Source organism: Telmatherina bonti (genome assembly GCF_933228915.1).
Source record: "Telmatherina bonti genome assembly, chromosome: 5".
NCBI classification, from domain to species: domain Eukaryota; kingdom Metazoa; phylum Chordata; class Actinopteri; order Atheriniformes; family Telmatherinidae; genus Telmatherina; species Telmatherina bonti.
This window is the reverse complement of record NC_136623.1, coordinates 14015859-14043510: the sequence shown is the minus strand read 5'-3', so window position 1 is coordinate 14043510 and position 27652 is coordinate 14015859. Positions and strand designations below refer to the sequence as shown.

Below are 27652 nucleotides of genomic sequence, written 5' to 3'. Positions count from 1 at the left end.
GGGACCAAGGACATCTCTGCTGCTAAAATAAAAAAAATAAAATAAAATAAAAAAACATTCTCTTGTATCGCCCAGAATATTGAAAGTGTTTGCAGTAACACAATAAAAACAGGAAATAAATTTAATTTCACCTCAATAAATAACGTTAATCCTGCATTTAAACATTGCTTCTCATTTTTCTCTTTTTTTTTTGACAGCTTTGATTACTCATAATTTGGATACTATTTTCTAAGCTTATATTAAGACAGTGTTCACCCAAAGTGCTGAGAGATGAGTGACAAGTATGTTTTCATTTCGTCACATTGGCTTTTCACCCTACTTTGATACTCAAATAAATATCTGCTCCCAAAACACTTTAACATTTTCCACACACCACCCACCCTTCCCCCTCCAATATCCATTAAATGCATATATTATGACACCATCAATGTGCAGTTAGAGGATTAGTGTGCTTTAATATTAAATCACAGGTTTATCAAATGTCTCTGAATAGCACAACCAGTTGGCTAATCAGCATCACTTTTTTGTCATTCAGACATCTGCTGCAATCCCAGGAGAATAAAGCATCCGTCTCTCAGTGAGGTGATGCTCAAACTTCCCGAAGACCCCAGAGGTCAGTGTGCCCTGATATTTCAGCACAATTTGAACTCACACGCATACAAACAAACACACACATTGTCTAAAAGAGCTAAGACTTAGGCCCCATATATGTTGTGCTTTAGGTCTATATTTTCTACATGAATCGGAGCATTTATAGGGACAGATTTTAAGAAAAGAAGCAGAAAATAAAAACAAAAACTTTGCATCTGATACAGTGCTGGAAGAAACCTCAACCCATTCTTTAGTTTAATGGAAAACACTGGAAACAATGTGAGTCTTTTTTTTTTTTTTTTTTCCAGAAATGTGTGTTGCGTAACTTAAATTCACAAAATCTCCAATTATTACCAAAAGTGATGGCGATTTTTATTTCGGTTTATTATGAGAGTCTGCTGAATCACAGCTCAAAAGAAATACCAGAAGCGGAGATACATTTCCATCTCTCACCTCCGTCAGTTATGTCAAGATGAAACCAACCAAACAGAAGAGAGGCTTCGCTCTCAGGCGATACACACACGAGGATAAAGAGAACAGAAAGCACGGTTACTCCTTGCCCTGATGCTTCGACTGGCAGCAGATGCAGTGACAGTTATGAGGCATGGAGAGCAGACACAGTGAGCCGGTGAAACAATCACATGGAGAAAGCAATAAAAACATGGCTGCTTAGCACTCGATGATGTAAAACACAATGGACAACAACTGAGGAATGACACTGCAAAAAATTTGTTATAAATTGTCCATTGGGTTTTGCTCCAACCCTCAAAACGACCAGCTTCTCCAAATAGTGGCATAAGAAGGGGGGGGGGATCTCATGGAGGAGGGGCAGCAGAATGGGGGCAGTACTGGCATAGAGAGCCGTACATTACATGTGACAAATCTGAAGACACGAGAAACAAGTAGTCATCATACGTATGGTGATGTCCCGGAGAGGAAGGGAGGTTAATACACACTTTATGGTGCAGTGAATGTGTGGGATGTGTGAAACTCGGGGCTGCCACTGCATCTCGCATAGCCGAAGGATCAGGGAAGGATCGCGATTCATTTGGCTTTGATTTCCGAATAGTTGCTGCCGTCATCCCCCCTCCCTGAGGCCCCCTCCCTGGGCCTGGCCCCGATAAACTCCAGAGCAGCGTAATTCAGCTCTTGCCTCTCCAGTCCTGCCATAGAGCCCACAGGTTGGTAATCCCCGTCTTCTCCCTGCAGACAGAGCAGCCGTTCAGTGGCGCAGATCGCTACCGAGGCGCCAGTAAGAGCGCGACTATGGAAGGCCGGTTGCGCCATAAACGTGCGTCAAAACGTCCTCAAAATCTGCGTACCGATCGCGCCGAGAATGCGCTCAGAACACGTCGAGAACGCGTTCTGAAAGGGGTTCTTGACGCCTTCTGAGTGCCTTCAGAACGTCTTAACATCCATTGGTTGAGGACTATGGGTTAAGCCATTGTCCTTTCCATTTATTTATAAAAAGTATAGATGAAATGCAACCACGTTAACAATAATAAATATTCTAATAGCTTACCAATAAAACTAACTGGTGACAACCAACAACTGAGGGTGAAGCAACCTGCAGCCCCCACGATTTTTAATGAAATGGCTTAACCCATAGTCCTCAACCAATGGATGTTAAGACGTTCTGAAGGCGCTCAGAAGGCGTCAAGAACGCGCTCAGAACGCGTTCTCAACGTGTTCTGAGCGCGTTCTCGACGCGATTGGTACGCGCATTTTAAGGACATTTTGACGCACATTTATGGCGCAACCGGCCTTCCATACGAAACAGACACCACAAAGACAATACGTTAGTGGTTACTGGCCGACATACTGACAAGGAGACTGAGATGTTTCTTGTTAGTCGGGCAGCTTGTGTTAGCCATGAGGCAGTCATGCAGAAGGCGGTGTCGGCAAAGAAAACGGCACTGAACAGAACAGAGAAGCCGATATGCGAGGGAGATGCGTCTGCCACTGAGGGCTGTGGTTTTAATGGGGATTCGTTTGGGAACCTTACCGTAGTCTCCTCTAGAATGGAGTTAAACTTTGAGCCCAACAGCTCTGTCTTAAGCTGTGCAAGAGTTAGGGGAGAGAAAAAACAGACAGAAAAACGCAGAGAAGCGATGAAAGCAAGAGAAAAACAGTGTTTGGAAAGGTCATGGTTGGAGCTACTGGACTGCAAGTGGGAGCGACTCTATCACCTCATGTCAGAGGCTCAAATGGGGTTTCAGCATTTATGACTTATTTCATTGCACAAAATTCTAACCCCAAACAATCAGAGAATGGTCATCCAACCCATCCTCCATCATAATCAGAATCATTGACGACAGCAAGTCTCACCACTTTCTTCCTCAGATTTTGTTTGTCCTTCTTGACTGCGCTGTAGTACAAAGCTGGGTTCTCCAGGACCACGTCCTGCCTAGGGTTGCCATTCTCTCTGGGGGACGGAGTCACATGATCAGACTCTGTCTCGATTGCCGCTAACGCATGGCGACACGCCAAGCCTGGGCATCCATTATAAAACAACAAGCTCTGTAAGGTTATGCTAGAGGCCATCTGTGGCTGTGAGTGACGTGGTTATTTCATGGGTTTAGTCGCTGAGATCCCACCCACATCGGGGTGGATCTGCTGGGAAAAAAAAGCGTGCAAATTTGGGGGTCCAAATATACCTGGAGGCTAATAAAGCACCTTGGTTAAGAGGGCTACCAGGTTGGTTTCAGCGTAGCAGGTCAAGGATACAGAAGCAGTGTAAGAGCTGGGAATCATGCCTGCAAAATATCAGGTTAGTCCAGCTTGCTGACCCACTCCACAATGGCAGCCAATGCTGATCTCCAAGGATTTCAACTGGGTCTTGTCGTAGCAAATAAAAAAAGAGCTGAAACTGCTTGAGAGAAATGATTCTCATGTCCACAGCAATCCCACATTCACTCGTATACAATGTGCATCGGTGTGTTTTAGAATGGATGACTAGGCTTAAGTGTTTCCTTGGAATTGAGAGAAATTCTTCTGCTAACATTGGCCTCTCCATTAGTTTATCATCGATACTCACTTCTTGTTGTTGTGGCCCACGTATCTCACAGCGGCGATGATGAAGGCAATGACAGCTACTCCTCCAATGGTGCCAACTATAACTGCCATCATGTACTTTTCTGGAAACAGAAATGTTTATGAGATAACACACAGAAAATGGTTGACAAACCAATCAGAGAGTTTTTGTTGACACTTTACAAATCGATGAACCAACTTCAGTTCTGTCCTTTGGCATTAACTCTCCATTTTACAGGGATAGGATGCCCCCTTTTCATTTAAAGCTCAGTGAGCTAATTAGTTGCCCTTTAACTGGTATACTGGGAATGAAGCGCTAGATAACCAGTTAAGTCACTGAATAAAGGTGTTGCCTTGTTTCTGAGAAACAGAGAGGGAAGGCAGATGTGATTGGTTGGAATTTGCCCTACTTTCTTTAATTTCATGTCAGTTCAGGTATAACAATTAAAACACAGAATTGTTGTTCCCAATAACTCCCATGAGCCTTACATTCAAGATGGCTGTCAAAGAAATGTATTCATCTTCCTCCCGTGTTAATCTCAAATTTAAGGTTGAATAAATTCTCTGTATGGTTTTATATACAGAGAATTCTCTGCAGACTTCCACCTTGGTAAGTACCTGAACGATGCATCTTCTAGAAACTGACTGCAGATTTGCAAGATGAATTTCAATAAACTGAAAGGATCCATGTTGCCTGTCCTTGATGATAGCTTCCCTCACCAGAACCCTTCCTCAGCCCTGCTAATGCTTTGGCTCAAAGTGGTGCCTTGTGTCCGTCAGGCCATTTTACAGTGAAAGTAACTTGTTTTTAAATGGCTTTTAAAGGATTGGCACACCCACTTAAGCAAGTCAATTAAATCTTTTTTCTATTGCAAATCAATGTGTGTTTACTCATGGTGTTCTGGGTGTCAATCTGGTCCAGTTCCAGTTCTCTCCAGGGACAAGCCTGTAAGCTACAGCACACACTAATGGGACTGCACGCTACTTTTTAAAGCTGTGTTGCACCACAGTATTTGATTATCATAACTCTAAAAAAATAATCTATACGTTTTTACCAGAAAGAGACATTAGACCCCACAGCAGGACTAAAAGTGAGCTTCTACCTGTCTTACAGTCAAGTAAAATTGAATAATCTCATGTAATTTTGTCCAAGAATTGTTACTGCCAATGTAAGACAGTAGAGCCAATAAACGACTGTTTCACTAAAGAACAAATTGGCAGTATTAATGTTTCAAACCCAGCTGTAACACCCTCAGCATCTTAGTCATTAAATACCAGCGACGACTGCAAAGTCATTTGATGCAGGACTTTTGTTCACTTTCTTGTGTCAGTTCTGACAGAGGTTTAGTAGCAACTTAACGTTTTAACAAATATAAAAGGGGTTTTAGTGATCCAGCACAGGCCCTTTTATGTGTTCTAAAATAAAAGAAATAGGTTTATCCTCTGGAATTTCTTACCTAATTCAACTACTTGACCACGGCTGTGTTTCTATACACAAAAGCCTTTAAATTGCATAAAAACACCATAAATGATGTTTCATCACAAAGAGGAGCAGCAGTGTAGAAAGTAGAAAGCAATATATTCATATAATCATGCTGTTGTTTATCACGAAGGAGAAAGCAAACAGCCAGATAATCATGTTTTAGTCTTGCTCTCTATAACAGCATGTCAGAACTTCTAATGATGGCTGCTGTAAGGGTCAGCGGACAGGTCACTGAATGGCGATGTGAAACAGCTGGTCTAAATACTGTCCTGTTTGTCTCCTCCCTAGATGTGCTTTTCATCTGGTCCATGTGTTCCATCATAAATGTACAAAACCAAACTCTGCATAAGTTTATACCACTTAAATGTGTGTTACTTCCTAAATAAAACTGGGTCTTGTAGTTTCAGCAACTGTTTCTGAAACAGGATGAGTTTGTGCTTTTATTGGATCTATTGTCTTCAGCAGATCAATACGCTTTAAATCTGCCGCAGCAGGGCTGGGTATGTGGAATTAATTACAGTTCCCAAGTTTAATGCAAAGGAGGAACAACTGCGATAGCTTTTAAACAACACAGCTTTATACCAGGCTTTGACTTTGCAAAGAATCCAATGAGCAACAATAGATTATAGTAATGCTGTTTAATCAAAAGCGCAGTTTGGACTCACTCTCCTGCTGCAGCTCCAGGAGGACGCTCTCTCTTCCGTACAGGTTGTAGATGCTGCAGTGGATGTTTACGGCTGGCCCGCCGTTGTCAATCCGGTCCCCTTTCTCCCGTATCTTTATCATGCCCGTTGACATGTGTCCATCTGTGTGTGTGTAGAAGTTGTACCGCCCGTCGGTTTCGTTGATGGTGACGTTCAGGTCGGGTAGGTAGAACTCAATGGTGGGTTCAGGGTTTCCTGTGGCCATGCAGACACACTGGACTCCCTCCCTCACCACTGTACACTTTGACTCCTCTAGAAGCACTGGGGCGTCTATGGAAGGACGCAGAACAGCGTAGATCTTCAGTAACATCAGTGAAAAACATGGAAAGTATTCACAAAGCTAGCAGTACATGTTTGTCTTTGATATATATGGTATATGAATATATGATAACTAACTATATTTAATATCTGAGGAACAATTTGATGTCATTGCAGCAAAGTAAGCCTTGTAAAAAGTGATTTATCACACCCAGAACATCAAAAGGATCTGGCTACTGATAGTGATATCAGCCATCATGCTTTGTTCTTTCTTCCACATCTTCACACTCCTGTTGTTATCATGCAGAACGAGGCACTCACACTCAACAGTGATGTTGAGGGAGCTGCTGGCTCTTCCATGCTCATTCTCTGCCAGGCAGCGGTATTGTCCATCCCCCTGCGGTGTGATTTCCAGGATTTCCAACACTGACAGCTCATCAGCAGTGATGGTGCCCACCAGTTCCCCGTCCTTGAGCCAGGTGAGGGTTGGGGCCGGGCTGCCCTGTGTGCTGCAGTGCAAGGCCAGCGACGTGCCCTCCATGACTGTCATGGAGTCATTTACCACAGGCTCACGAGGAGGGTCTGGAACAAAACAGATAATTATACTGTGTTTTGTTTTTCTTAGGCAGATTTACTGACAGTGAAACAACCATTTTGGCCACTAGGGGGCAGCATGAACAAGTACATTTTAAATGATCTGTTTGTTGAGGAGTTAAAGTTGTTTTTCTGACATCTACATGTAAATTTATTTAATTAAATTTACTTTCACATTTAGTCTTTAGTGAACCTTTGAGAAAACATGAATAATATTTCCATTGAACTTGAAAAGCACTTTCAGCAGCTGCTCTAATATCATCTCACAGTTAATTTTATTCTTTGTCAATGAAAACACTGCAGATGGTAGAAAAAAATGTAAAGAAAATAGTTTGTTAAAATAAGAGGGTATCAGTTTAATTAAATGAAATGTATTTGTCCTCAAGGAATAACTTAAAAGGCAAAGTAAAGCAGCATAAAGGAAAGCATGTCATATTTAATAAAGCAATAACAGAAGAAGAAGCATTTGTACATACGGTATTGGTTACATTTTTTATTTTTCAATTTTGCTGTATTGATAAAGTTATTTTAAAAAAGATTAGTTTGAATTATTTTTACAAGATTACATGCATAATAAAACAAAATATGATATCTGTATTCAATCACTGACAGTAATTGATAATGAGTTAAAACAATGAAACCCAGAATGACGCCCTGTAAATCTGTAAGGTACAGATTTTTGTTGCAGTTCTCTGAGTAAATCTCTTAAAATGTTTCATGAATCTGTGATTTCTTTTCACTGTATAAAAATATCTATATGAACATTTTGTTGAATGTTCCATGGTGACTTTTGACAGATGTTTCAGGCTACAAACACTCACAACTACTTCATCCTACTCACATTTTAACTCTCTCAGAGGAAGGCCAAAGCAGCATGTCACAGTGCTGTAGTGCATTTTAGTTCTGAGCATGTCTCGATTGCATATAAACAGAGGAGAAACTCTAGTAGCACACTAAAAATAGTCACTATTATTTTTTTTGTGTCTTTATGCGTTGACACTGCAAGCAAATAAAGTAAAAACAGTATCTGAAATTCAAAGAATTTTTTAAAAAAAAGTAACTTTTTATTTAGTAAATTTTATAGAAAAATATTATTTACTTCAGCTGACAGTAGGATGCTAGAGTCACAGTTTGTGCCATGGGTTATTTTAGGTCTGTCCAAATCAAATATGTCCTCTATTCTCAGTCCTCACAATGGATGGAAATTAAGAAAACATAGTTAGAAAATACTGAGCTGAGAATACATTACTGGCTTTTGTAAACAAGCTAGAAAAGTAAACAACACATTATTTGGTGTGAATTAAATTATCTTGCAACTTCATTTTGTTATTTTTATACCATAAAGACACACGGAAAGCTTAAAGGGTCCACAATGGGATGTTAGTTCTCTGCACAGCCATCAGATCTTTGGTGGCAAGTTGCAAACACCTCAGTAACACGTTGCAAACCTATGATAACTATCTGCTACAGGATGCTCTAAACCTGTACATGTATGCATGGGGAAACTCATTTTGCATCTTAGACTTACATTTGACAGCCAGGTACAGAGATGTGTTCATGATGCCGTAGCCATTGTCTCCAACGCAGGTGTAAATGCCTTCATTTAGAGGCGTTACGTCATCCAGGGAGAGAGAGACATTGGACGCAGTGTCCCATAGCAGCTCCTGGTCTCCAAACATCCAGGAAATCCTAGAAGGAGGGTTACTGTCCACCTCACAGTGCAGCATCACAGAGCTGCCTTCCATCACCTCTGAAGAGACGTTCACCCACACGGAGCGAGGAGCATCTGCAAGGACAAGTAAAGCAGAAGATAAAATTCCCAATATTCCCAATAGGAGAAATTCCTACACATATGCAATTTAAACACAGCTTTTTGACACAAGCAGTCTGCTTGTTGCCTCTGTGGAACAACAGTACAAACAAATAAAGCAATAAATATTAGAAATAATGGATGAGTAAATTAAATGAAATTAAATTAACATGAGTTGTTTTTTTGTTTTTTTTTTAACTTACACTTGATGTCCAGAGAGATGAGCCTCTCATAGACCAAAGTGGTGTTGGGGTAGTAGACCCTGCAGCCCAGGAGCTGCCCGTTGTGCATGGGTCTGGGGATGAATGTGAGGGTGCTGGAGATCACTGCTGTGTTGCTTTCCTCCGTGTAGTCAGTGATGAACTCGGGGTCGGGCAGGTAGTCCGTATACATCCACTGGATCTCTGGAGTCATTTCAGGGCAGTTATCAGGAGCGTAGCACGTCAGCTCCAGGCTCTCATCACTGACTATCTCCTCAGGTACATCGATGTTGGGCTGATCTGGAAAACCAAAAAAAATGGTCTTTTAACTGTCAGCAGGGAGTTGCGCTCTTCTTTCTACCAGCTACAGCTAAATGTTAATGTAAATTCATGTCCGACTCACCCAAAACTTTCAGCTCTGAATAGTCTGGGTAGGTATATATATTGGCTCCACCGAGGTCTGCACGAAAGTAGTATTTCCCTGAGTGCTCTGCACCAATGTTGCTTATGAGCAGAGTGCAGTTCCTCTGGTGCAGGTCACCCAGCAGCTTGGTGCGACCCTTGTAGCTCTCGTGCACAACATCTGTACGGGATTTGAAGACTACAGGAGGGAAGAGTTGAGGATAGGGTTGGCCAAAGTACCAGATGCCATGAATGCCACGGTATGGCCTGATCCCAGACGGATACATGAAGGTGCACGGGATGACCACGCAGGAGTTCGTCATGGCCGAGATATCCCGGGGTACCCAAACATTCCACTGGCAACTGGCATCTGGGGGGAAAAAAAGGTGGACGTGAAGGAAAATTTTACTTTACTCTCCAAATGTATTAGAAAACTGACCGTAAGGTGTGTGTATGTGTGTGTCTGTTATCTAACATGTGGAAGGTACAGGAATTCATTACCATTGATGATCAACAGCAGAGGTAAGAGCAGCTCCAAACACCACATGGTCTCGGCTCAACGCTGGACCATAGACCTCTGTAAGAGTCAAACACCACGTCAGCTGCAGAGCAGATATCGTGAACAGAAAGCTGAATGAAATGTCTTGTTTACAGAGCTGGTGATGCTGCACGACTCATGACGCAACACGGACCTCTGTGATTCACACAACTTCAGACGTTAATCAGATTTAACAGCTTTGTTTCTCAGTCTTAAGCACAGCATGAAATATAAATTTGTCTAAAATCCTTCCTCTGCAAGTGAATCCCTGGTTACAAAGTAAGAAAAGACAACTAAGTCTTTGTCATTTTCATATTTTAGTTTTTGTCATCTCATGATCTTACATGACAATAAGTTTATATTCAGCACTAAGGATAATAACCAATCAAATTACAATCGGTACAGTGATTTACCGGTAAGCTGTTCCCATCACAGTAGACACACTGTGAATGATTATTGTATCATCTACTTGTAGCCACATTCACAGCAGAGACATTATATCTGAATTGCTTGAAATAACGACTTTTTTCAGATGCCATTATAAAATTAGGATTTTATCAGAGCAAAATGTTTATGCTTTTAGTTGGATGCTTTTTAGATTTAATGTTTAACACACGAAGCCCTCTGAGAAAGGAAAAAAAATGTGAATGAAAACAGCTTTCTAGCTGTTTATATGAGCATTTCTAGCTCTTTTTTTATTTTGATGTTTTATTTTTTTTAAATCCAATGAGCACAAGTGGTTGTGAGCATCTAGTGAGCAGAAGGGGTTTGAACAGTAAACTGAAAGACCTGATGTCTTTGTACAGTTTATAAAGCTTCAGTTTTGTGACGTGTGAATTGGAAAAAAAAAGTGTACAGTGTTTTTAAAAGTCTGGTTTTGGTCTAAGCAACACAATAAACAAGTTCTTTATGAGCCTTATAAACATGCTGAGCAGCTATAGAAATGTTGTTTGTTCCAAAGGAGACATGAGTTGAGTTGGGTTAATGTTAATAATTTCAAATATTCCCATCATTACTGTGTCATCATAAAGATCATAAAGACATTGAAAAAAACTGAGCCTGAAATTCATAATGAACACAAAGGAGATCCAAGCTTTCCAAACATCACTTTTGGTTAACATGACAAAGACCTCTTTATCATAGTTTTCCTTTTGAAATAAGTCAGAATGGGTGAATATAATGTAGTAACTTGAATATAATAAATACATATAAAATGTATTTAAACAAAACATTAGTTTAAAGAATTGAAAACTACTAGTTGCGGTTTGCACACATTTATAAAAATGTCAGCTTCTAAAAAGTTGCAACTGCTTCTTCCTCTCCTGAAAGATGAACACTGACTTGCAACTGTTAGCATGACTTTGGATTTACCTTGAAATGTTGATGGTTCGAAACAAACAGAATCTCTGCAGGACAGCTTGTCAGCGGCTCCTCTTGAGGGTGTTTACTCACACCCTGACAGCCTGACAGCCCTCTTCTCTGTAGAAAAAGAAAAAAAAACAAAAAACAGAAAAAATACTGGTGACATCAGCATCATCAAGCGATGACATCACTTAAAGTCCCCTCGCCAGCCCAGAGTCGTAGTAAGTCACACAAACGCAGCGTCAGTCAGCACCTGCTTGTGCCTCCTCTGTGGAATCTCTCATTACGGTGGCCGTACGTAAGCCCCCACAGTGAATGACCCTCACTGTTGGCTGAACGTTGACACGAAGCCAAACACCGGTCACATCACATCATGTCATCAGTAGATTACTGACACTATTTGTGCTGTGCTGGAAATAAATCAGGAGCATAAGGAGGGTGAGATGACTGGATGCGTGTGCTGCTTATGTGTAAACAAGCGCCACTGCATTCGTTAAAAGCCATTTACTAAGAAAGTGACAAAGTGAGCCCACTCACATCACAAAGGCACTTCAAGTGGTCAGCATCACGGCGGAATCAGACTTTCTGTGGTGTGTAGTTACTCCAGACTTTCTCTATTCATACTGCAGAGTGGCATAAATGTCAGGAACTAAACAGTGCTTCAGTCTTTGCTTGCAAAAACTACAGAGCTGGTTGCTTTGCCACACAAGAGGATGTGCTCAGAAACATTTGAGGACAGCTGTCCTTCTGCTTAGAGACAAGTATAGGTTACAAGTTCAGGAAACAGGGGTGAAAGGTTTGATGTGTGGCGACAAATGTTTTATCCCTGTGAGGGGAGGAAGCTAAGACCACCCCATCTTCTGCAGACATAAATACTAAATGGTACAAACATGCAATCAGAGATGTGTCAAAGTGAAGAATCTCTAGGTTTGTGCTTTTATAGATAAAAAAAAAATACTGTAAACATACAGAAAAGGAGGATTAGCTCTTGTAATAACAAAACAATCCTTATTGTTACATAGTGCAGAACTGCTTGCTGCTTAAGAAAAATATCCATAAAGGTTTTAACTTAATGTTTTTGACAATAAATAGTTGAGACAGCAGAAGGAAGGCTGAAGAATGATTTGTGCAAAAGATCTAAGCAACAATTCCTCCATCGCCTTGAAACGTCACATCGTTTCTTATACGGGTGTATTGTACAAAAGCTCCATTTTTATTGCAGTTTGAACTGGTCTTTATGTCGTATTTTCTACATAAATATGAAACAGTTTAAAAGCAGAATACAAATCAAATCTAAACTGGTGCGATTATATCTTTTTTTTTTTTCCTTTGGAAGGGTGTAGAATTGAAGAAATCGAGGATTTTGGCCTTGTGCATCAGCAGCCGGTGTGTACAGATGGCCAGATTGAGACTGGATTGTGCTTTAGAGCTTCGTGATTAACACATCTCAGCATACCCCAGAATATCCACAACCAATATTAGCTTTGTTGATAGAGAGTGGGTTAAAAAAAAAAAAAAAAAAGAAAATTGTGTTGGTTTGACACCATTGCATCACTGAGCACTTCCACAGCCAGACACAAATGTTAACGTTACTCTGCATGGCTATTAGGTTCCTTATATTTTCTCACCTAAATGTCAGCTTAAAAGCTGCAACGGCAATTAATTTTGGCCTCGTGGGGACGGTAAAATGAAATTGTGAACAGAATTGTCATGTTTAAAGTTAATACCATTAACATGATAGCAAGCAGTTATTTATCTCAACATTAGCTCATGTAGAGCAGCATTATCATCCATTAGAAGGTGGGATTCCTGGTGAATGAAGGTCCTTTCAGCTACTAATCCAGTGGCTACTAATTCTAATAGAAATATTTAGCTCAGCTTCTAATATATTCAACTATACTAGCAAATAAATATACTAGTATATACTCAACTATCCACTTTGTTCATCAGCTGGATGCTAAATGCGTTTTTCTGGGTTTTATGAGAATAAAATTGCAATAAATTGCATGTATTTCCAAAATGGCCACATTTTTCAGTCTCACATAATCATGCTGCAGTTCCAGGTGTTGTAATTCCAACTTTTTTTTTTTTTTTTTCATTAAGCTCAACCATCTGCAGGAGGGAGGCTGTGTATCAGCATCAGCATCAGCAGAGGAGAACAGAGCCGAGCAGCCAGACCGGGCCACTTACACCACCACCAACCCCAAGAACAACAACACTGTCATTGATGGGGCAGACAAATGGCTGGCACCGAGCACACAGCATACGTGTGCGCACTTAGACACGCACACACGGCAAACACTTGCCTCATTCCAGCCTCAGCACCAGGCTCCTGCTGCCTCGCGGCCCTGACGACTTCTTTTCTTCTTCACGCTGCTTTTGTCCTCGCCGAGCTGGTCGACTTGCTCTGAGTCCTGGGTGCCAGCGTCTGTGGGACAGGACCAAGAACGGGAGATAAAAAGGAGATGTTAGAGGCAGACAAGACGAGAGGCGTCAGAGTGAGCTCTGTTTACATGGCTTGTGGGCAGATTTAAATATGCCCGCCGTCGTTTCTAGAGCTGCTCTTTTGCCCACTCAGAATTCCTTTGCTCTGCTCCACCATCTTCCTGAGGTGTCCCACGTGTCTTCATGTCGCTCTCTGAGCCTCGCTGAGGCCTTTCGTTGAGACTGAAGCAAAATATGTTGACATTAGCAGAACTCTGTCATGTGATCGGTGCATGAGCACAAATGGTGAAGCAGAGATGACTCAAGTATGACTTTGAGTGAGGCTCAACATATGAAGAGTAGGAGGAACTTGTGAAAGGCATGAAATACAGATTTACATTTCTTAGCTAAAGCTTTTGATTCCAAAGTTGTTGTTTTTTTTTCCTTTTTTTCTTTTTAAAGCACAAACCATGACACCAAAGAACACCTTTGACTCTGCAGCTGTCTGTAGGCAGATTTTGAATTTCAGAAACGGAAATAATTCCTGAGGCACGATCAATGGTCATTCCAACCTCATACAGAACTAATATTTGTACAGATTAAGGAATGTCTAGGCGTGGGGAGGACAAGCATGGATCCACTCAAGAAGTCCACCTAGTTTACATAATAATATAACAAAGGCAACTTGTGTCTGCAAAGAAAAAGGTTTTTCCACCCTCATTGTTACATGTAGAGTGCGTCACTGTGTTCAAAAACCCATTAGAACGTCGGCCAAGTGATGGCATCGACTGAGTTGTGGATAACCTCAAGGGAATCCCTCAATAAACGGCGTGGAGAGGAGCTGGAGGAAAGAATGTCGCATTCATGACGCTCTAAAGCTAAGTACTAACGAATACACAGCATGCCATACCCCCCCTACACACATGGAGCATCAGGCATGGCAACACACTCCTCAGTGTGGGGTGTGCAGATATGTGACCTTCCTCTGCAGCCCCTTTGCGCTGGTTGTAAGCTAAGCATGCTCCATTGTCCTGCTGGGACTGCAGACAGTGTCTGTATGTGACCATTTAATTATGCGAGGAGATCTGGTGAGCGCTAAGCTAAAGTTTTAGCTTTGTGCTTTTTTTTTCTGTCATTTTTTTTATCACAAGAATGTTCATCTAGTTTTTTGGTTTGTTCTGCAAAATATTCTTTTTTCTTATATCTGATGCATAAAACATCAGTGTAATCATTCATTCCACACCACGCCTCAGGGATACGGAAGCTATCTGAACAATCAGCTCCGCTAAATCAGGGGGCCATGACACCTTTTATAAGTCAATCCGCATTACCAGAATTACTCACACAAACAACTGGCTGAGCCAAGAAGGACATTTTCCTTCTGAATATCATCTGCAAACATGCACAAGAATATCACCGCGGCTCCTGCATGGGGAGGGGAGAAATAATGGGAACCTTGTGCACAGAACACTGCCCATTGTGAGAAAGACAAACTGGAGGAATTTTTCCGGAACAGGCCCGCTCACAGCTTGCGCTTTGCTGCTTGCCTGTGACGCGCGCTGATCCACCACAAGCTAAGGCTCCAACTAAAATACTCAAAGGAGCAGATGGTCTTAAAACATGACTACCCCCCCCCCCCCCCCCCCCCCCCTCCCACACATGGCGCACTGAGCTGTGATGAGCCCAGTGAGCAATGCACACACTCTCACTGATACAAGATATAAACATAAAAACGGAGGTATGCCAACATCCAGTCACACAGTCTGTCCGAGGGACCGCAAAGAGGGCTGGCATTAATTACAGCACTTTATGGGGAAGAGATTTTTATTTCAGGGTACTTTATAACCCATAATTTTAATGGTTTTTTTAAATTATTTTATTTATTATCACCTGTCATTGAAAGTCATTCAAGGAAACTTCACTTAGAGGTGATTATTGTGGTATCAGAAAGTGAAAAAAGAACACTAAAACTGCACTCGTGGGTGAAGCTCCTTCCCTCCCACTGACTCTACAACATGCACTGAAGGAGCATCTGAAATGTTCATCAGATTTTTTTTTTTTTTTTTGCCAATCATCAACTAAACAAAGTAGTTTGCACTTTAAATCCACATGCATTTTGTCCTCTTCCAAGTCTGTCAAGCAGGTTCACATTGAGTCTTCCCCCAAGTGTGCAGGACAAAAAATGCAAGCTTCAGCTGGCAGATCACCAACAGAGCAAAAGACTCGGAGCTTCACTGGTTTGTCTTTACTCTTCTCTACCTGGCAAAAAGACTGAGCCTGGCAATCCCCGTCGCAGTGGGCAGATGGTGAGCCACAGGCCTCTTCTCTCACACATGCACGCTCCCTTCCGCTTTCAACAAAAGGGGGCGACAAACAGAGCCATCACCTGTTCGGGCACACTGGCAAATAAAGCGCGGCTCCTTCTCAGTGCAACCCTCCACTTGACATGATGCTGCAAACAAACAGGGAGTGTGAGCATACACCAGCCTTTGTCTGGAGTTACACATCTTTATGCTGAAAACTAGAAGGGTGGGAGGCACTGGCATTCTTCAGTGGTGATGCAAACTGAGATGTAGTTACCGTAACGTTACAAAAAATGTGTTTAAAGGTTTGAAATGCTTTGTTGTAGGTATATGTTGCTGCGTTGTGTTGATTTATTTTAACAAGGAATTCAGAGTTAAAGTTTTACGATACATTTTTACTCTTTGTTCTTGTTTTGGACATTAATAAAAAGAATATAAACCACTGAGTTTTTGTGACTTTTATGTAAAATACACTGCAGCAAATGAGTTTTTGATGGGAAAATCTTGTAGTTATTATTCTGTGAGCTTCAGTAAGGAGGTCACAATGGCTTAAGTAGACACCTGCCTGTTCAAGTTTCTTGTCTCCTTTTCACTGGAACGTGAAATGACATTACAACTAGTGGGGGGAAAATTGAATCCAAAAATCGAATATCGGGATTTTTTGCTTTACAATTTTAAAATCAATTTTCTGTTAAAAAATCTTTTTTTTTTTTTTTTTTTAAATGAATGAAAATAATCCATAAGAAAGTTTTTGTCATTTTTCATTGTTTTTATTGATCTTTTTACTTGTCTTCTTGGGCAGCAGAATGATGATCTGGCTACTGTGTTGTTTTTTTCCCTCATTGAAATCAAGAAAAAAGAAAATGAGCAAAAAAAAGTTTTGTACATTTTATTTTTGCTTTTAATCTTCAAAAATCAGCAATATCGAGGAATTATGAGAATCGTAATTTAAATCAAATTGGCACCCAAAAAATCGGAATCGAATAGAATCGGGACAAAAGCCCAGATTACAACCCTCCTGTAGGACATTGTCATCGTGGGGGTCCTAACAACAGCTGAGAAACAGTGTTCCCAGATATTACCAGATATTCCTATTCAGAAGGAATCTTAAAAGCTTCATTCTACGTTGAACCTTAGCTCACTACGTCTGCTTGCCGGTGTGAACTCCTTACAGCAACTAAAACTTGCCCTCTTACTGATCCGTCGTTCATTGAGATGTTTTTCTCCAACAGTTATTTTCTGCATAAATTTGCACACAATGCTTTTTGTCTGAATCTCTTGTAAAACATCAGTGTCTTTTACTCGACCAAATAACACACATCGCTGTCTGACTGCCTGGAATCCCAACTCTGTTTCAATGTGCGAATATGCTCGAGCAATTACAGCGACTGCTCTGCTCTAAAGGCACAGGCTGTGAAATCTGCCCACTAATAACTGGCTGGGCTCTCAGCAGCCTCTGCTGCCATTAGAAAACAGACTCGCTCACTCATGTGTGCATGCTTACACATCATCCAAAATCACGTCCCCCCCCCTCACCATCTAGGGATTCACAAGAAACACAAACTTATTCATTACCTAACACTATGTGACTCATCCAGCTCTCATTCTTTTCACGAACTTACTCATCACATCAGTTATGAGTGTTCTCACTTACAAGCACACACACACTCACGTGTATGTGGGTGTTTGATCTAAAAAACAAGTGACTACACTGTGAGGTCTGTATACTCTTGTTTGCACCTCTGTATGCATCCGTGATATAAACTCACCACAGGGCAGAAAAAAATCTGTGTATAATGAGAAGTGCAGCTCCTCACCTGTGTAGGTGACCGTGGCAAACCTCCGTAAGTTCAGCAGCTCCTGTACAAGTAGCGCCAGCGGTCTGCAAAGTGTCACACCAACAAGACCTCTCGCCACTCTCTGTACCAAGCCCCAACAGTTGGGAATAAACTGCCCTCCCCACTGCCACCATCATCACCCCCTCCCATATGAAAATCAGCCCTTCAGTGTAGCAGCATTGTTCTGAATCTTTACCCCAAGGCTCAACCATTCATAAATATACAGGGGGCCACAAAGGGCCACAGTGTTCCAACTCTCCCTGCCAAATGCGGGTGAGGCTTTTGAGCTCCGAGGCCTTTTCTGTCCAACTTGACCAATTGCTTTAGGCTGGATGGATCTGAGTCCATTTAATCATTTTGGACTGATGGAGAGTCGACGTTCCCATTTTTTCTTTTGTTTGTGGAGTCGGCGCAGAAGAATGCAGGAAGCGAGCTTGTGAGCGGATGATGAGGAAAAGTAGGCATAACACAGAGATGAGTCTGACTGGCTTTGAATGTCATGTAGCTCAAAAAATAAACAACATCAACAAAAACGAGTCGATGCTTCAGTGGCTAAAAAGCTAAACATAAAAAAACAGATCAGTGTTTTAGCATATTTTCTTCACCTCGGTGACTAAAAATCTATTTTTCATACAATGATTTGGTGATTTTCAGATGTGATTTCCGACCAGCAAGACTGCAGCTGACTTCTAGTCGTTCACTACAAAACAAAACAAACAAAAACACTTGCAGAAGCTTTAAAGTAGCCGGAGACATTTATGGTCTTGTCTGCTTTTATTAGGCTTGCAGTTTTGCTGTATTGTTGGACTGTCTTGCACAACAACACAATTGTGAAGTCAGATTATAAAATGTTGCTGTATAAAGTGCAGAAAAGGGGAAAAAACTCTTCTAATATGAGTTCAATATAACTCTTTTTAACCACACATACTTGTTAGCCTCATCATCAGTCATTAAATTTCAGAAAAAAAATACTGTAATTTAAGTCACATAACAGACAGAAATCTAAAGGCTAAATAAAATCAGCTCTTTGGAGAAGTTTGTGGATAGTTGTAAAAGATAAGATTCCTGTGTTACATTTAACCTTTAAATAGAAACTGACAAGTATTTTGGCCAAATACATAAAAGTTTTTTTTTGTTTTGTTTATGTTTTTTTAAAGGATTAAAGTTGAAGCTACATTTTGTCTACTATAAAAACAAAACAAAAGAAAAAACAACAACATTGTTTTCTGTTTTACATATCTATTAGACTTTTAGCTCCACTCTGTCAAGCTGATGCTGACGCACAAGAGCTACATATGAAGAGCATCTCCACTGATACTAAAGATCCCTCCTTGATCCTTCAAGCAGCCCACACACCCCACTGCTATCACACTGAAGCTGCTTGTAAACACACTGATTTTATTTTCCCATCTATTTAATCTGCAAATAGTCAAAAACTGCACACATTTAACAAACAGCAGCACACTCATTCCAATTTTATTCACCTATTTTGTGCAACTGAACATTAAACCGTGGGTTTCTACCCGCATGTTGACAGCAGAAAACATATAAACCAACCTGCAGGCACAGATTTACGAATCATTCTATCAGTTTTTACAGCTGAAAATAGCTCCAAGACTTCAAAGCTAAACCTGAGAAATATGTTCTCATTTTGAATTTAATCCACATTTCAAAAGAGATGTCATTTCTCATTCAAACAGCACAAAAAAAAAAAAAAAGAAATGATTTGTTTTTCCTGTTTTTGTTTGATTTTTTTTTTTTTTTTTTTTTTTTTTAATAGAAAACCCACCACTTTACTGAGCCATGCTGTTGTAATAAGTCTACTGTCTGGTTTAGTATTGTCTTGCTGAAATAATTAATGTCTGCCTTCATTCTATGTAGAATTTCCCAGATGTGCAAGTTTCCTTTGTGTGGTTGCAACCCGCTCCCAGCTCGGATGTTGGGTTTTAAATTTACTCTGCTTACAAACTTTAAAATTCATTTTCTTGTAACCTCATCTGATGAGATAGTAAAAATTTTAGATAATTTTACATGATTTAATACTATTTTAAACTGTAAAATGATTTGCCTATAGCTTGAGCCCCTCCCCGTTTTACTTCAGAAAGACTCTCTGTGATGATCTTTCTGTTTATGCATTCATGATTAGTGATTACAAAAAAAACAGCAGGGTAAGCTAGATACTTTGAAGTCTAACACTTCTTTGTGTTTTTCTTTTTCCTTCAGTGTTTGACCTTTCAGTTGTTTCATTAAAATTAAAAATAAATATATGAAAAAAAATATTCTTTCTGAATATTCTTTATTCGTGTCGCCATGAACAATAAAGACAACACATTTGAATATATAAATATATAAATATATATATATATATATATATATATATATATATATATATATATATATACATATATATATATATATATATATATATATATATATATATATATATATATATATATATATATATATATATATATATATATATATATGTGTGTGTGTTATACAATAAAATTGGATGGTGCTCTGTGACCATGACATGAAAAGCTGAGCCTTGCCAACAAACCCCTCCCTCCAGCTGAAACAATGACCTTTGTCTCTGGAGGCCTTCTGGGACAGAACAGCTCAGCTCGAGCCTGACACCGCACAACACTGGGAAGTCGATGTGCACAGATAATTGTCTTTTAATCACAACAATCCTCTTTTCTCTGCCCTGGCTCGTTTGTCTCTGTCTCTTGTTCAACTTTTCTTTCTTGGTTTTAAATCTTGTGGCTTTTGGCAAGTGTGACCAGCTGCAAGCTGGGCTGAAACTTTGCTCATGGACTATAAGGATTATAGACAAGATAGTTACAAACCGATGATGTGACATAAATGAATGAAACGTTGTTGGGAATGAATCATGCTGTAAATATAAATCTGTATAATACTTTCATTTTCAACTAAATAATATTGTGGGATTTGCTAGAAATTGACTGATAGTCCTAAAATAAATCTGAAAATGAAAAGGACACAAACATTTCATGCTGGCTAGATGAGTTTAAAAGCATAGAAAACAAGTAGTGAGAAAAACGTTTTCAAGCTTTCCATTTTCATTATATCCAAAAATTTTCTGATTATGCATCAGAAATTTGTCAGCCAAGAAACACGAGCATTCAAGCCCCCCTCACTTTCAGATGATAGGGTCTCAAGGTTGGTTTTGCATCAAGATGCAAACAGTGCATGTGTCATAAATAAATCTAGAATCTATAACTTGACTATGACTTGCAAACTGCTCAGGTCTCATAATTGCTCTCGTATGGCTTCTTTTGCAAAGTAAGAAGCAGTAAAATCAACATGAGAGAAAAATATATCATGGTGGCACAGTGAAGCCCTGTGGCTTCACAGCAAGAAGACCACTGGTTTGATCCTAGGCTGGGGAGGGGTTTGGTCAGTAGCCTTTCTGTGTGGAGTTTGCATGTTCTCCCTGTGTATACGTGGGTTCTCTCCGGTACTCCGGCTTCCTCCCACCATCCAAAGACATGCATGTTAGGTTAATTGGGTACTCTAAATTGCCCATAGGAGTGAGTGTGAGTGGTTGTTCATCTCTGTGTGGCCCTGCAATGGACTGGCGAGCTGTCCAGGGTGTACTCTGCCTGTCACCCAAAGCCAGCTGGGATAGGCTCCAGCTTCCCCGCAACCCTGAATTGGATTAAGTGGTTCAGAAAATGAATGTATATATTATGATCTACTTTGTAGAAACAAAGAAGACATTCTTATGGATCTTTAAGAAGGAAAGAAAATGTGGTTGCCTATGTTTAAGTTTTTTATCATAACAATGACCCAGATGACAGAGAATTTGCACCAACTAACAGGTCGGTTGCAAAAATCACAAAGCAATCTCCAGAAAAGCAAAGCAAGTCAGAAGTCAGCAGATAGGAGAGCCATTTGATACATTGGTTTCTCGTATCCATGGACATGATTCTTTGTTTTCATACCCTGCTCACAAATCAAATGCATGCTGAGCACCAATGGTGAACCCATACTGGGGATTTTGATTACTTTGGCTGAATGGACCTTTTTCTCAGGGTTGTTTTGGGATTGTAAACATTAGGAATGAGTGATAGTTGCCTCACTCTCCCGTGGGCCTGGAACAAGGAAAACCTTTTTTTATTATTATTATTTATGAATATTATAAACTCTTAGAATCCTTTCCATTTTCAGCTTGAGCAGAAGTATTCGCATGCGTGGTCACTTTTCAGAGCTGCTGTGTAGAAAATGTTTGCATCCAAATTCACTGTTAACAGTAGAAACAAGAAAATCACACCAAAATCCACCCTGTTTCATACAATAAAGCACAATTTTACTATATGATGGCAATACTGATGATGGTGAGGAGAAGCTGAGTGGGTGGGTGATGATGGGGGTTGTTGGGATTGTGCTGGACAGAGACGAGTGACAGAATAGCATACAGAGAAAGGATCTTTGTCCACTTTATTGGACAGAGGCAGAGGTTGGCTGCTGTTTGTGAATGCATAAGCAGTTGGAGAAATGCAAACGCTTTGTGTTTTATTGTTCCACTTTGCAGATTATTACCCAGATCGCTTTATATTCTGCACCTTTATCTGTTTCTGCTGCACATAGACCTCTAAGAACATTTAAAACAAACATTGCTTTTAGTGCACACAGCTGCTGAGTGTCGCCTCAAGTCGAAACCGAAGCATTTCTGGGGGGTCTGGATCCTAATTTTAATTTGTTTATGTCAGCAAAACATCACAATTCACAGGTGAAAATTATCCAGTTTTGAACTAAAATAAAAGTCATTTACAATCTCTCATTGTGCGATGATTGATCCCGTTTAGACTGTGACCTGCTGTTGTTCCTGGTTTACATTGTTTTTCTATTCCCAAAGGTGCATCTAATCTCAAATTCGTCCTAGTTGGCCTAAGTTCCCCATATTACGCTCCAGCTGTCACCGACAGGCTTGGATTAGGAGCAAGTTCAATATACAGGTCAGTGTAGGTTTTTTACCAGCCTTGTTGGGCAATAACAAATGTGTGTGTCAGAGGTTTTTTTTTTCTTTTTAGCATGTTCTTTAGCTTTTGTCATTCATTAAGAGATGAGATTTTTTTTTATATACAAGTCCCCTGAGTCAAAGATGTGGCATGATTGTGATATCAGTTTTTTTTTTTTCTTTTTACTTAATCTTCAACATTTATAAACATTCATCATGATTAGATGAAAAATACAGCAGATAAAAACTGAGCATTACCCTTAACTGAAAGGCATTAAAAAGGAGTTTCACCATCGACAGCATCAAAAGAAAGTGCGCACGAACCTTCAGATGAACACCAGTCACATCCACTATGCTACTGGGAATATCTGTCCATAATGTTGCCTCCAGTCACAAGTCAGTGCTGCAGAAGCAGCTTTTGCAATGACAGATTTAAAAGCAGATTCAAGGAAAATAAATAAGTCTGTGTGAATTCTCACATGAGAAACATGGAACAGTAATAGATGAAAACTAGTGATGAAAGAGCAGCATAGTTCTTACCTTATCAGCTGATCTGAAGCCAGTGAGAGGCAGCGAGTCGTCCTCCCTCCTTCAGCATTCGCTTTTTCTGCTGCTCTCCCTCCTCCCTCGCTTTTTTGCGCTCTGTGTCAGCAGATTGGCTCTCTGGCATACAAACCTGTGATATTTTGAAAGGAGGGGACACTTGTCTTGTTTTTATTATTATCTTTCATACAAACAAGACAACAGCTAAGCAGAGGGAAAAAAAAAACGAGAAGCAGGTGTGATGGAGTGACAATCTCTCACCGCGCAGGCAAACTATGTGAAATGCACATTCTTAATGAACTGCAATAAAAACATTCTGAACCGGTTTATTTACTGCAGTTGTATTCACTGAAAACTTTTCTGATCACCTGATGCTGTGTTCCAATCATCATTTGTTTTTCCAACTTTTCAAAGGTCTCATGGTTTAATAAAAACATGCAAAAGTTTAAAAGTCAGACTAAGATTTTATAACTGTTTGATTCATAAGTCACACTAAACAAACAACTCAGTAGATGCATTGCATTCTGTGTGTGTAATGACTAGAAATGATCCTGTTATTATAACACATATCACATCATATTACCGCTTTCTTTAGTTATTAAACAAAATGCAACTCTCTGTGGGTCTGCATGCACGGGGCTTATCCAGCATCAACCTGCAACAAGTGTTTTTGTAACCATGCGGACATAAATAAAAAACCAGCTGAATGCCTTTTTTTTTTTTGTCTGGTGTCAGTTATTATCCATCATCACAGTTGTAAATAAAAAAAAAATCTTCTGCTTCCTCTGTACACATGAACAATATATTTTTACATTTAATTCTCTTTGAATGATCCCATTTAGACCAGAGGTGATGTGTGAAGAACTTTCTCTCTGATGCGTTTATCTTTTTTTTCCTTATTTTCTGTAGGATGCACTCACAAAACTTTCATTAATGTAATGTGCAATCTTAGATATCAGTACATAATCTTTCTATAAAACATCCCACTGATGTGTTTTCTATCAGGAATCCCAAAGTGTGACTCATCCAGTAACACATACTGAGGTGGGAGCTGCTCTGATCTGTCAGCCTGTAAAGATCATGACAGCAGCTGATTAGAGATGTTCTTGTCTTTGAAAGTTCAAGATGCATTACGTAACTTGCCGACCTTAAAACCACTCATCCCGAATTCGTTTGATGGCACAGCAACTTTTATTACATTGAAAAGCCTCATTTTAGCTTTTCCAACTTGTCAATAACACTTTCTTTAATAATCACTTTAAGCTTTAAATTAGCACTCCAGTGCAAACAGAAGCATTGAGATATAGAGATAATAAAGAGAAGACAGAAAATGAACAGACTATGCTGTCTTTAGTGTTTGATTATTCAAATAAACCACTCAAAGTGACGACAACTGGTGAGGATGGAAGATTTTATAATGTTGGTGGCTTCAGAGAAGGCAGTGGGCGGCCAGTTTAGTACTAAAATTAAAAATAAAAACACGCATGATCACATATTAGATTAGAGTTTTTGCTAGAGGTGTAGAAGCTGTGATATAAAGCTGTAAATTGCAGACAGAGCTTCAAGTGGCTTATAAACAGCCGAGATCTGACAAGTACAAAGCAGAGGCAGGAAAGCCTTATCAACTCAGAAGCACTTTTTTGTTCTTTCACTTCTACTAATGAATTTGGGAAAGATCAGCAAAACATGCTTCAAATGCCAATTAGACAAAAGCATTCTTATTCATGGGGACATGTCGAACTGGCTGAGTGTGCAGTTTGTGTTTCTTCCAGAGTTTTAAGAAGCTAAAAGTGGAAACGCAGATTTCTACATAACTTGATGTGGCTAACATATCTCCTCTGCCACAGCTGATACTGTAGTGAGATGTAGGTCACCCACACAAACCATTAAATCGTCTCAGTGAGTTCATTCATAGCAGGAGGGACAGTGGAGGAGGACACAAACAAACACTGACAAATCACAAAACCTGAAGCAAAGCAGATATGTAGCTATTTCATTTTATCAGTTGAGAAACAATAAAAATAAAAAAACTTGCCAATGTAAAAACACTTGTTTTCTACCCCGACAGGGAATTTTTTATCTCACATTACAGTTGATGAACAACCATTTTCCAGCCTGGGACACTTTAATACACTACCACTGATAGACATTTTACTTGTAGTACATGAAAAATACTGCAACTAGTACCATAAAAACGATATCAGAACGTTTTATTTTTATACACACAGTCATACAGCTAATGGTCAAACTGAGAATACAACTTGGCTGGAAACAACAAGGACAGACATAAATCCTGATGTAACAACTGTGCAAGACATCTGCGCTTATAACGTCTAACCCTTAGATTAGACTGAAAGATCAGAGACGGTATCTGATCCCTGGGTTCGTATCTGAAGCTGCAATTTGCAATGTTGAAATATAAAGACACTTGATGCCAAACCTGCATCACTTTTCCGCTTTAAGATGGATTGTTTTGTCGGTTCTCATCTTTGTGTTCATCTGATGATCGTCCAAACTAATAGCAGATTAGAAAAGACTTTTTACAATCAAGCCCAGCAACAAATGAGACATCCACTACTACCTTTGTTATCTTTTTTCTTTTAACTTTACATCTGTTTTAGCTCATCTAGTTTGGCACATCTTTAGGCACACTTATGGATGACTGGGGTGGAAGTTTCTTCCGTTTATGTTTAACAATTTGTCTTATAAATGAGATGTTACATTCAAAAACTTCTGAATCTGAGAGCAATGAGCAACACACAGGCTCACCAACCACTTTATTATGCACCTCTTCATAGAACTGGGTTGCCCCCCCCATTTTGGCTTGAGAAATGTTTTCCATCTTTTGGGCATTGATCAAACAAAGTATTAAAACATTCCTTTGTGATTTTGCTCCATGTTGACATGACAGCTTTACACAGTTGCTGCAGATTTTTTCTTTTTGGCTGCACATGCATGATAAGAATCCCTCGTTCCACCACGTCCTGGTGCTCTAATCGATCGAGATCTGCGGCCTTATTCCTAAAGATTCTGAAAATCCTCTCCGAGAGTGCTTAACTTAACCCGAAAATTCCTAGCAAGGAGTCTCATTAGCTTAGGAATTATTCCAAAATATACAAGCAATGAACAGACGATGTACAAGACATTTCAAAAGCTGTGATTGGTTAATCCAAAAAAGGTTGATAAAAATATACTTTTGGTGATGATGGGCGAAGGATTGGCATCCAAATCGATAAACTTAACCAATAATACCTGGTAAATGAGAAGAAAGCTACACTTAAAAACAATCTAACAAAATGTGGGAAAACTTAGGTCCACTTCCACCGTATTCACATAGTGATAGTTATATTAATTTGCTTATGTTTTTTCTGCCATGCTGGTAATTTTTGGACTTAACATTTTTAACTTGGCATTAACAGGGGTAAAAAAAAAAAGTATTTTCCCCTGTTGCCAAATACCTCTGTGTTAGGATGACTTTCACTGACTGAATATTGAATGTGATCAACCACAAACATGATTCTTGCATGATCAGCATTTCATTAATTCACTGTTATCCGATGTTTGGAGAATCCCAGCTGCCATTCGGTCGTCTGCTTAGGGACCTCCTAGGCCACTTAAAAGTCCTCTTCCCTGCACTTAACAGATCTCACCTTAAGAGCTCAGGATTCTTTATGAATAGGTTTCATCTTTACTGGGTTATACGCTGTACTTTTACGGGAAACTAAGAAAACATCAAGATCCTCAGAACTTTCTTTGAATTTAGCCATGGGGAGGAAAATGCTCGCCAGACAACAACAACATTTGTGAAAAGTTACTTAGATCTTCATTCTTCTCCTTTCTGATGCTGTGTTTTAACAAGAGTCATCTTGACTATGTCAACATGCCTAAATAGTAATTACATCTGTAAACAAGCAGTTGAACAAATGGATCTAAATAAAGGATTCTCTACCATGTACTAGGATGAAACCTAGCTAAATGGTGACATCTAGTGACACAAATGTGTAAGTCCAACCGATGGCCTGGCAAGAGACATTTATTTGTAAAATTACATCACATTATAATGAATATTTGCATTTTTAAAAGCACGTTCCTGGGCAGCTGTACAGTCTGATGTAGATAATAACTAAACTTTTGCATAAAAAATATAAAAAAAAAAAAAAAGAACAAATCTATTACATTAGTTTGTTTAACATTACCTGTTTAACTAATTACAGTTAAGTGTACTACCATCACTAAAAAGCAAAAAAAAAAAAAAAAAAAAAAAAAAAAAAAGATACAATAAATTCATTTAAATGTATATAGTTTCATATAAAAACAATGTTTCATAAGTACAAAAACAAAACCATAAAAATCTACATGACAAACTAGATAAAAGTGGAAACCATGAAAACCCAAACGGAGCAGGCATACTTGTCAGGATACCAACACATAAACAGAAGTTTTTAAATCAACCTGACTTCTACATCTACAAACTAAACTCTGTACATTTGAAGGCACTTGTGGCAGCCACAATTTTTATACACGTAGAAGCACAAAGTTTAATCTGTGCAGCTCTCCTCTGTTAGAAAATTATACAACACATTCA

The 27652-nt window shown here is 39.6% G+C and overlaps 1 protein-coding gene across 5 annotated transcripts; it reads right to left on the bottom strand.

The window, feature by feature from the left end:
- Positions 1-412: 412 nt before the first annotated feature.
- mag (myelin associated glycoprotein) lies at positions 413-17614 on the bottom strand. Of its 5 annotated transcripts, XM_079241315.1 has the most exons (14): positions 17520-17564; positions 15786-15851; positions 13282-13403; positions 10985-11092; positions 9577-9652; positions 9077-9445; positions 8677-8973; positions 8192-8449; positions 6391-6651; positions 5773-6081; positions 3629-3728; positions 2920-3016; positions 2597-2650; positions 413-1794 (listed from the first exon to the last, which is right to left on the bottom strand). In XM_079241315.1, the coding sequence occupies exons 5-14, from the start codon at positions 9620-9622 to the stop codon at positions 1636-1638; spliced, it is 1950 nt and encodes a 649-aa protein (XP_079097441.1). In that variant the 5' UTR covers positions 9623-9652; positions 10985-11092; positions 13282-13403; positions 15786-15851; positions 17520-17564; the 3' UTR covers positions 413-1635. The 5 variants fall into 5 exon arrangements, with proteins under 5 accessions (XP_079097441.1, XP_079097440.1, XP_079097443.1 ...); XM_079241314.1 differs by lacking the exon at positions 15786-15851 and having other exon boundaries at positions 17520-17614; XM_079241317.1 differs by lacking the exons at positions 2597-2650; positions 15786-15851 and having other exon boundaries at positions 17520-17614.
- Between the last annotated feature and the right edge of the window lie 10038 nt (positions 17615-27652).